Source organism: Sinocyclocheilus anshuiensis, unplaced genomic scaffold, assembly GCF_001515605.1.
Source record: "Sinocyclocheilus anshuiensis isolate Anshui unplaced genomic scaffold, SAMN03320099.WGS_v1.1 scaffold1389, whole genome shotgun sequence".
NCBI classification, from domain to species: Eukaryota; Metazoa; Chordata; class Actinopteri; order Cypriniformes; family Cyprinidae; genus Sinocyclocheilus; species Sinocyclocheilus anshuiensis.
In genome coordinates this window covers 642,813-654,715 of record NW_015552672.1, presented here as the reverse complement: position 1 = coordinate 654,715, position 11,903 = coordinate 642,813, and the positions used below count along the sequence as shown (strand labels likewise).

At 36.5% G+C, this 11,903-nt stretch overlaps 1 protein-coding gene across 1 annotated transcript in view; it reads left to right on the top strand.

The window, feature by feature from the left end:
* Positions 1–11,903, top strand: part of LOC107667430 (collagen alpha-1(XXIII) chain-like) — a 50,830-nt gene that overhangs the window by 14,915 nt on the left and 24,012 nt on the right. Inside the window, exons 2-5 of the mRNA XM_016459098.1 lie at positions 6,079–6,086; positions 6,773–6,799; positions 9,136–9,162; positions 9,307–9,333. Coding sequence (XP_016314584.1) covers positions 9,142–9,162; positions 9,307–9,333 — 48 coding nt within the window. The 5' untranslated portion in view covers positions 6,079–6,086; positions 6,773–6,799; positions 9,136–9,141. The remainder of the gene's footprint in view (positions 1–6,078; positions 6,087–6,772; positions 6,800–9,135; positions 9,163–9,306; positions 9,334–11,903) is intronic.

Sequence of the window (11,903 nt, the reverse complement as noted above, 5' to 3'; positions counted from 1 at the left end):
CCAATTCGTCGGTCACCGACGTGACGTCTCCGTTCCCTCCTTCAGGGAACGAGGGTTACCATACGTAACCGAGACGCTGGTGTGTGTATATTGTTATTAGGCTGAAGTAAAAATATGGATCCTTATCTAATATAATATTGATATGTCCTCTTAATTTATTTATCCTATTTATCAAATCTATTTTAAGAATATTATCACACATTATTATTATTATTATTATTAGTAGTAGTAGTAGTAATAATATTGTTACATCCTACTTGCTATGCTAAAGAACTAGCTTGCTGAATTTATGCTGAGCTTGTTATCTACTTGATAGATATATAACCAGTCTTGTTTTATGAAATAGCTAAGTATAAGAAAAAGAGCTTCCTAAAGTTCTTTCCTTCTGGGAGGTCCTTCTCTGCTCCTACCTAGAGTCATGAACATATCATCATATACAGAACATGTAATTGTCTTGCAAACCAGGCTTGAACACAATATTTTTTACACTTGCAAAATGTATTGTGCAGCTCTGATTACTGACATTTCTGGTCAATTAAACCACTTTTATAGTCTCTCAGATGTGGATATAAAGCGGATTGTTTTGCATCTGGAAATCTTCTGCGTAACGTAACAGCCCATTTCTGATTAATTATTGGGTGGGTGGTGGCAGTAAATAAGGGATATGTTTTTTTTTTCTGCCATGGGGCCACTGCTCTAGTGGTCCAGTACATTCGGTGACAGGTTCACTATCATCATCTTCAGTTTTACTGTTGTATTCATGTATATTATCATGCAAGATGAATACTAATGGACCAAATTCATCACATCATGCTCGGCATGCAGAGACTGGAAGTGATCTCAAAGCAGATATGATGCGCTAACTGCATGACAAGAACAAACCCCATGCACGCTCCATATATACACAGATTTTCAAACACATTGTCAGACGAGAAGAACTGTGTCTTTGTTCTGTGTGTGATGACTTTGGCCGGTTGATGGGAGGACTGACAATCTCCAAAACACACAGCCTGGTGTCCATAAAAAGCTGCTCTCCTGCTGCAGGGCTTTGGGTGACCTGGACTTGACACAGTGGGAATCTCCTTTTCTCTATTCACCATGACAGACGGATCAAATCTCCCTCATGGTCGTGTGACTGAAAGCACTCTTATCACCACGGCCATTTGTAGGAGTTATCGCTTGTTTACTTGGCTCTCTGATCCTGTGCAGGGAAGATCTGGATCCTCCCAGCGCCGCTTGTGTCTCCAAATCCATTCGGTGTCACATTCCACTCCTACTATCACATCCCTCAGGCATCAGAGCGGAGAGGCATGCCAATGACTGTCTTGTGCATTATGTTCATTGCGCTGATCAAGAGCGAGGGAAGCTGTGCGGCACAGGAAATAACAACCCAGATGTCTACTTGTGATCCTTTTGACACTCTATAAAGGGTTACTGCAGGAGCTTGACCTCACAATGAACTGCTGCATTTTCCATCGAGAGCATGATTCGGCATAGTAGGTGTATACTGCATGATTTTGTATAGCTGAAATCACTTGCCATTAAATCAAGACTGATCATGGTAGATTGCAGCCCACCGCATAAATGAGAATAACTTATTTCACAAGAATGCTCTTTTGAGCACCAGCATCGTTCCCACACTTCTGGAATGTTTTGGATTTCTCTCTTGCCTGAATTTATTAAGGATTCTCTAGATTCACAGACTGTTGAATCTATTAAGTACCAAATAAGCACCGTTAAACATGTATTTCTGTAGAGTTTGGAAACATTTTGTCATTCTAAGTGCAAAATATCTATGTTAAAGCAGAGCCTCCCACTATGTGCAAAGCTCAATTAGAGCTATTCTTTTTACAAGAAGACTTAAAGTCTGTGTAAAGGCAATTCAGAGAATTGTTTCTAAACACATTATACATTTTAGAAATGTATTGCTGAAAACACGTTACAAAGACTGTGAACTATGTAGTACTGAATTGTGGAGCTAGACCATTAAATCGTTTTTCACCATTTTTGTCTTCAGGATTTTTTTGGGCGAGTCTGAAATCATGTCTTGATGACACACTGAAGCCACTGAGCATGGCCCCTCCCCTAACACTATAAAGGGATAGTTCACCCGAAAATGACAATTCTGTCATTAATTACTCACCCTCATATATAATCCAAACCCATACGACATTTGTTCATCTTCGGAACACAAATTAAGATATTTTTGATGACATCCGAGAGCTTTCACGCCCTGCATAGACTGCAAGGGAACTACCACATTCAAGGCCCAGAAACATAGTAAGAACATTGTTAAAATAGTCCATGTGACATGAGTGGTTCAACCGTAATTTTATGAAGCTATGAGAATACTTGTTTTGTGTGCAAAGAAAACAAAAACAATGACTTTATTCAACAGTTTCTTCTCTTCCATGTCAGTGTCCACCGCCATTCACGGGAGTACCACAAAACATGCATGTGGTGCTTCTTGTTTACAAGCAGAGGAATGCACATGCATGCGTCGTGGTGCTCTCGTGAATGGCAGCGGAGACTGACTCGGAAGAAAAGAATGGTTGAATAAATATGGAAATCTCCATCTTTAAATGGCAAACTTTGGTATTTTGGCAACCTTAGTCAACCTTGGATTTGAGAAGCTGATTATATCTCTTCTGAAAATAAAGACAAGACACATGTGAGTTGTAGTAAGCCTACTGAGCATTATTGTTTTGAATTCAGCTGATTCAAATGCCAGCAAGGTAAAGTTGTCAACCTAGTTAACATAGATGAGTTTTTGTCAACATTTTGAGAATGACTTGGGGGTCTTAGAAGCATCAAACTGATGTTTTTCGCTATATGCCATTTCTAATTATGTTTTCATAGTGTTTGTTTCATAGTTGTAATATATATATATATATATATATATATATATTGCTATTGAGGAGGGATATGGGTATGGTCCAGGCAGGTTTGGTGGTATGGTTAAGTTTAAGGGGTAGAGGTACTGTAAGGTCAACAGTGTAATTATAGATGTAACTATAGAAATTAATTACAGAGTTCTCTAATTTTCAAAGCTACATTTTTATGATCCTTTAGAAATCATTCATATATTAATATGGTGTTCAAGAAACATCTCTTATTATTATCAGTGTTGAAAATAGATGTGCTGCTTAATATTTTTGTGCAAAACATGGTAAATGGGGATTCTTTGATGAATAGAAAGTTCAAAAGAACATTATTTATTTGAAATAGAAACTTTTTTAACATTATAAATACAGAGTTCTGGCATGAAACTCTAGATGGCACAGTCCGATAGGTCTAGCTCAATCTGACCTGGCGACATCATTGTCACATGGCAGCTGATTGGTTCTCTCTTGTATCGGTAGCCAATGAGCTTACTGCTCAATATTCAAATACCTGGCTTTTGTTTGCTGTAGCAGTTTGCAGTGCACTTCAGAGCAGCCTAAATCAACATCTAAGATAAGTGAATGCTCTTTTAATCCATATCGCTGTGTATATTTGTGTGGTCTGCCTAATTGAATGCACAATGAGCAACCATAAACAAGTTTAAACTGAGTGTAGACTTATGCCGGTATTCGGTAATGCGATATATCAGTTATTTTTGTTATAAGAAAAAAGTTATTAAACCTGTTATACTGTATTATGACAGCACTTTTTTTAACTAAATTGCAATATCTTGATAATACCGCATACCGTGATAAAAGCATTAGCAATTAATCGCAACATGAAAATTTGATACCGGCATATCCCTAACTGAGTGTCATGTTAGCAGTTTGCATCGTATGCAGAAGCGAAATATTAAGCATATTAGCAGCAGCATTTAGCATCTGTGTTTCTACAGCTGGAGCAAAAGGCAGTTTAGCGCTTGTAATCGTTCGGAGGACATGTTAATAGTAACGAACATGAAAACAGGTTAAATTAAATAAGCATTCTTGTGTATGCATTTCAACAGGGGCTCTCCATATACATCGGCGTAATCTCATGTTCACGTTCGTTATTTCTAAGGTCAATGTTTTCATCCTGATGAGCGTGTGGTTGATTTCAGGTGCATTCAGCGTCAGAAGCACGTGCTTATCACAGTCTTATCAACGATAGTGTTGCGGGAGAAGGGAATTAAGAGTTATCGCTATGGTTGTTGCAGTTCAGAGTAAAATGCATTATGGGTAGTGTAGTTCGGAGAAATGTGCTCGTGTGATATGTACTATCGCTGTGCTGTGTAGTTCAGAGAACGGAGAAAAAATGTTTATACTAGAGCTGCACGATTCTGTATAAATTGAGAATCACGATTTTTTTTGTCTCAAATAGAGATCACGATTCTCCCACGATTCTGAACTAAACAAAATAATGTGTGGCAAAATATGATTGCTGCAGTCTATTTAAAAGTGATTAATTAATTTGAATGAAGTGTAAAAACATTTTAATATACACTACCAGTCAAAAGATTTTGAACAGTAAGATTTTTAATGTTTTTTAAAGAATTGTCTTCTGCTCACCAAGCCTGCATTTATTTGATACAAAATACAGCAAAAGCAGTAATACTGTGAAATATTTTTACTATTTAAAATAACTGCTTTCTATTTGAATTTATTTTAAAATGTAATTTGTTCTTGTGATCAAAGCTGAATTTTCAGCATCATTACTCCAGTCTTTAGAGTCACATGATCCTTCAGAAATCATTCTAATATGCTGACATGCTGTTCAAGAAACATTTTATTATTATTATTATTATTATTATTATCAATATTTAAAACACTTGAGTACATTTTTTTTCCAGGATTCTTTGATGAATAGAAAGATCAGCATTCATCTAAAATACAAAAAAACTTTTGTAACATTATATGTTTAATAGACACGGGAGAATCGTTGTCATTTAGAAATGAGATCGTGTGCTCGTCTGAATTGAGATTGCGATCTTTTAACGATTAATCGTGCAGCTCTAGTTTATACTGTGCTTTATTTGTTCATTCAAGTCAGTCCACTCAGGAGTTTGTGCACTGTAACCCTGATAACTCTACACGAGAAGAGTAAATATGACATGCATCGGCAAACTTTGTCCATCTCATCATTGCACGAACACGAATTAACGAGCTGTTATGCTGTCGCTGGGACTGATGAAGTGTAGAAAGTAACAGCAGATATTTAATGACTAAATTATGATATTTGCTCAGGTGGATGCTGGGGTCTTATCTATCGGATTGCAACGTATATCCATTTTGTTAATTAACATTACACATAGTGCGCGTCTAATTAGAGTTAAGCCAGTCGGAGTGGTAGCCCAGGCACACATAGTCGTAGGCCACTATTGTTAAGCCAGTCGGCATGGAAGCCAAGGCTCACATAGTCCTAGGCCACTATTGTTAAACCGGTCGGCGTGGTAGCCCAGACACACATAGCCATAGACCACTAGCGTTAAGTTGGTCGGCGTGGTAGCCCAGGCATACATGGATAGTAATACATGCGGTTCACATGGCTCTTCGGAGCAGCAGCAGTACAAATGTCTTGGCGATAGATCTGCTTTGTGGGGGGTGTCTTGTCTTTTCTTGTCTGTTCATCTTCATGTGTGTGCATACATGCATGTCTTTATTTGTTTGTTTGTTTTTGCAGCAGGGCAAGTAAAAATCTGAAGTGCTAGTCCTTTCAAATACCTAATGTTAAGCCCTGAACTTCTGGTTTTTCTTTCCTATTGGCGCTGCTCAGAGGTGTTCCACCTATCCACTTTCTTTAATCACACACAGACCTTTACTAAATCTGGAGTTGTTCAAAAGTGGAAAAGAAACAAGGGTCCATTTTTATCTGTGCCGTCGTCATTTGATTGATCAATATTATGAGCCAGAGCCAGGTTTCTTCTTGTGCAGATACTGGAACATTGTGTTTGTATATACACACTGACCTCATCGATTCTGGCATCTAAACAGACATGCATGAACATGATTTTAATTCCTCAAGTTGACAGAAATGAGACAACATATTAATCACTGTATAATTTATTATTATATCATTAATGTCTTGCACACTATTACTCTTCAGTGCCACAAATAGTTGTTACAGTTACATACAACTGTTTGTTTTTCTTTGTTTCAGGAATTCCAGTAAGTACCCTGTTATCACTGAGGCTTTAATTCAGAACAAATGGTCTGGAGGTGGGCAGATACAGCATGGCATGCTGTGATGGCTTTGCAACCTTGATATAGACTGCAAAATGAGGTGAGATAAGATGGAATGGAGGATATATGCTCCAGGAGACAGTTTCTGAATTGATCACACTCCATTTTTCACTGTCTGGCATCCATCCTGACCGCCTGTATCGTAATAACCAGGCATGCCTTTTAAAAAATTCAACAGCTGATTCAAATCTCTTCGTGCCTTCACAAAGAGTGCATAGTAAACACTAGCACATGCTGAAGAGTATGTGTACAATTCTCATCATAGCAACAATGCAGCAGCACAACCGCTTTTATTGCTGTGGTTGCATCACATTTCTCAACATGAGCAGAAAGCCACAATAATAAAGGAGAAGAGTGTGTAAACATGTATGGTTGCCCCAAACACATTCCATTTTTATGAGCTATTTGTCACATAAGCTGTGTTTATGTATTGCGAATGGACTATCAAAGACAATGGCAACAATGCTGTATGGAACACTTTAATAATGTCGATTCTAGTGCATATCTGGGGGGTTTGGGATGTAATCAAACTTTTTCTTTTTTAATTCAGATATGATGGGTTTTTATGTTTTTAATTATACTGTTTCTTTTTCTTCATTAAATCCTAACAGGGCACTCCAGGACGAGATGGCTACCCGGTAATTGTCACTCCAGTTATACACTCACCGATCAACTGATCGCATCTGCTTTAACCACAAGCTCACATAGGACTTGGGGTCTCATGTAGACCTCAGCTAACAGGCAGTGTTAAGTGTCATAGTGCGCCACCTGCTGGACATATTAGAAATTATTGCTAAAAATCCTGCTGATGCCATTTGGGTTGGGTTTAAACTGCCAGATGAGACCTTGGGTGTGTTTCCTAAAAGTATCGTTAAGCCAACTATGGTTGCAAATTCTATCGTTACCAAGATAGTTCAACGATTTGCCATTTCCTGAATCCATAGTTCCAATGAACATTCGTAAGTTGTGTGGTTGGATCCTGTGCTCGAGCAAAATAAGTAAGCTAACATGTAGTACAATCTATATCTTTCATTCCATACCTAAATTTCATTCTATGTCTTTTAGTTTAAGAGAATTAACGAAACGTTTTTAAAGAGTTTGCATATGCGTATGTACTCTTGTACCAAAGGGGAATCCCTGGGTGAAATAAGCAAACCTGTAAAATAACAGAGAACAAACATAGCGAAGCAGTCCTCAGATGTTATGTTATTTACAGCAATAATCCATCATTAACAGCATTTTTAACCAACACGGTTCGAATGTCAGTGCGACAAAGTTGAGACTAGCTAATTTGTTTCTCCAACGCTGAACCGTACTATGGTGGTTAATTAGCAAGTTACATCTTTGTATGGGAAACACACCCCAGATCTCTTATTTCTTGGAAGTAAGCTTGTCTTTTACTTTGTGCTTAAATTGAGTAAATCAGGTGTTAAACTGGTTCTGATGGGGTTAAACAGTTCAAAATACATTAATCAAATTTTTTTCACAAAGGTTTTCATATGGTACTGTATATATATAATGGGACTGATAATTGTACGCATATATAATGTATTACACAGGCATACAATCCATCTGTAAGCATAACCTACCTATTAAACATGAACCTCAAACCTCAGAAAGATTAGTTCAAATTATCAATATTAGATAAGCTAATTTAATCACATCAAATCTTATTTCAATAGTTGTTATTTTCAGTTATTATAAAAAAAAAAGTTATTCTCAATTTTTTTTTTACCTCTACACCTACACAACTCTTACAGAACAGAGAGTTATTGTTTTTTCCAATAGCTTTGTTTTTAAAAGAGGCATTAGTTACATGAAGTCTCCCTGACAGGCCATCGCAATCCAGATACGATCAGTTGCATGCGTTGGCAGCCTCCTCTCCGCGTAAAGATCAACTGGGAAATATAGCCCTGTGTGAAGTCTTTCCAAGCATAACAAGAGAGCTGCTCCAAACTGAACCGTGTGCAGGACTGCACCACATGTGGCTCTTGCCGGATTTCCAACCGCACTCAGAACCACCACCACACCAGTCATTCGTTTCTTCTACATTATGCTGAATAGACCGACATGTGCAACCCCTGCATGCTCTCGTCACTTGTCCGTTGTGAAAGTACAAGCTCACATTACCAGACCAAGACAGACAGCTCTATTGTCTTCATTTCCTGATTCAGAATAAAGTCATGTTGATCAGAATAAAGACATGCAAGTCAGAGAATGATCAGAAATCTCTCTTTATCCCTATATTTGATTTTTGTCTAATTTTACATTGTGTATACAACATTATATTGACACACTGTTTTAATATATGTTGCATTTAGATCTACACCACTTTTACATTTATTATGACCTTTTGCTCTAAAGGTTTTTTCAATCAGAAAGCATTCACATTTTGTTAAGTATGTTGCATTATATTTTTCACAGGCCAGAGACTCAAAGTGAACAGACCCCTTTCAGCACCTTCAGTGCCGTGGACAGCGACTTCCTGTCCTTTAGTCTGAGCTTACTGAAGCCAGTGATGATGGGTCCACTAATTATTATTACAAAAATATAATATTTTTTAGAATCCATCAGAGCTAAACTGTATGGTATTGGTTTTATTGTGAACGATTAATCCATGCATGTCAAATTTTTTTTAAATAAAAATGTCATAACATGTCACTTCTAGTGACGTGACAGACTTCTCTCTGGTGATGTATGCCGGACATCTCTAGTCATTTAGTCTGCTTAAACTCCGCCCCTTTCTTACAATCGACTGCAGGCTTGCATTTAGATCTGCCTCCATCCAATCAATATCCAATGTATAGGACCAAGTCCCCTGCCTTTTTCGAATAGCCATTTTACTCAGATGCCCATCACTATAGGGAAGAAATTATCAAAATAGAAAATTAAAATCGAATGTACAAGTATATGATTGCCCTGAAATAACCATAAAAACTCATCTTGAGTCTTTTTCTGTCTCTTTTTCTCTCAGGGTTCAATGGGTATGGATGGTAAACCTGTAAGTACAACATCATTGAGTTGTAAGTACAACTCCAATCATCTGTAGGGATGTATATTTATTGCTGCACAGTAACACACTGCTCATTAAGCTGTAAAAAATGAAATAATAATAATAATAATAATAATTTCTCTCTTCTTATAGGGACCTCCAGGTCCAAACGGCAGTCAGGTAGGTTTTTTCATAATTTCAATCTGAACGCGACTGTATTATTGTGTGTTGTGTAATTCTATCATGGACTCATAGGCCAGTTTGTAATACATGTTAGACTTCTAACAAAGCCATAACAGCAACATCTGGTACAAACCAGCCCCATCTCCTGGTTTGTACAGCACAGGTAAACTTCAGTCTATCACCTCATTCACAAGAGTGTAATGCTGGAAAGTAGTGTTTAGATCTAATTCCTCAGGTTACTCCAGGGGCCAGCTGCACAAGCTGTGGGCAAGTTAAAAAGCATAGTTGTGGTGAAAATTGGCACTAAGTTACAATTTACGCACTACTAAATATTAAACTTAGCTAAATGTAACCCTACACTATTAAATAATAATTTACGAAAGCTGCATTAAAGATTTCAATTTTCATTATAAAGTTTGTTAGTATTTATTACTCATTATCTTATCTTAGTTACAGTTTCTGAATATGAATTACATATTTAAATACACATTATTGTATTTCACGAATTTGTATTGTTTTTTAAATACATATAATTTATTACCATAAAAAATAACAAGAAAAGCTGAAATGCACAGCCTTTCTTTATGCAAATTTGAAGGCTGCTCATTGGATCAATAAAGGTAAACATCATATTTTGCCACTACATATTGCAGAGGTCTTGTGACTTACTAAGGTTTTGCCTTAAGAACAAATGGTACAATCAAAACTAAATGGAAACTCCACCCAAACATGAAAATTCTGTCATCATTTACTCACCCTCATGTTGTTCCAAACCAGTATGTCACACTTTGAAGAACTTTGGAAACCAAACAACCATGGAACCCATTGACTTCATATGTATTAAAAAAAATGTCATACAGTTTTGGAGCAACATGATACGACGGCATTTTAGTTCCACGTAAAATAAAAAAAAAGTAAATGTAAGATTACGAGATTAAAGTCATAATATTTTGAGAATAAAGTCATAGACATATGAGATTAAATAAATAATAATTTGAGAATAAAGTCTTAGCAATATGAGATTAAAGTCATAATATTTTGAGAATAAAGGCATAGCATTATGATATTAAAGTCGTAGTATGAGAATAAAGTCAAAAAACAAAGTCGTAGCAATACGAGATTAAAGTCATTATATTTTGAGAATTAAGTCATTGCAAGGGCAGTATATTGCGAGAATAACGTTAACGTTGAAAATTCCACCACCTACTCCGCAAAAAACATCTGTGGGGTCCAACCTTTCATTCTTCACATGTATTTAATTAAAACCAACAATAAAACGTTCTAAAGGTCAAAGTGGGCTCTAACTCGTTAACTTATATTGTTGTCTTTTCTGAGACTATTCACAAGCTGTTTTCAAATCCATTCATTATTTGTAGCGTGCCAGCCACCCAGTAACCGCAATAAGCTTTGTGCTTTTTTGCTTTTAATATAACACAGCTCAGCTTTCAAATTCTGTCAGTTTTATCCCGAAATACAAATTACAAATGTGTTTTCCTCTTTATTACAAGTTATAGCACGATATAAGCGAGAAGGAACATTAGAAGGCATGAAAAAAAATGAAAAGTATAATTTAATGAAACGAATGTCACATTGTAATTGGAAAAATGATTGATTCACATGCCACTTAAACCACATTAAAGAGTGTGAAAGACATATTATCATAAGACATACTGTTTGTATTTCGCTATACTTTGTTTTAGACTTTGTTTTATATTAAAAGTACCAAAAGCACAAAGCTTATTGATATTATTGGGTAGCTGGCCCACTACAAATAATGAATGCATTTGAAGATATGAAATATTATTTCCAAGCATACTGTCCCTGTGAGTATATGACACATGGTATGATTTCTAGGGCTGGGTAAAAAATATCGATATCTCCATATTAATCGATTCTCATTTTTACGGAAAGATATCGATTCTTAAATCCTAAGAATCGATTAGTCTAGCCTGTTTTCAGTTAATGGACGGAACATTGAAGGGCACTTCCCATCCAATATATTGCAATAAGTGTTGTGCTTTGGTACTTTTAATATGAAACAAAGTCTTAGATTTCAAATTATGTACATTGTATTGCAGTATTCAAACAATAAATGCCATTTTGGCGCTGTTTAATGTGGAGTGACAGATCGCTGTAGCGCCTCAATTCAACAGACCATGGAACTGCGCATAGCGCACGTGAAGCGTACATGTCCTCCACATTAATACCAGTTTCAGCACAAAATAAACATGACTAAACATCCGAAGGCAAGTTAAAAGAAAGAGTACAACTTTACAATCCGTATCCTGTCTCATGTAATCGCTCAATCAGTGTTTCCTCCGTGCAAAGACGTCAATATAACGGCTTGTAAACAGTATGTCACGTAACGTCACATTTACCTCCGAAAAATATATTCGGTGACCATAAATTCATTAAAAATAAACTGTAGAGAGGGGCATTTTGCTAAATATATGCACCATATAACGTATTCATTATAAATTTGACTGTTCATCAATGTTTAATTTATTTTTTTTATAAATCCATCACGTTTTTATGACAGCCACCATTATGTTTATATTTAAAAAAAC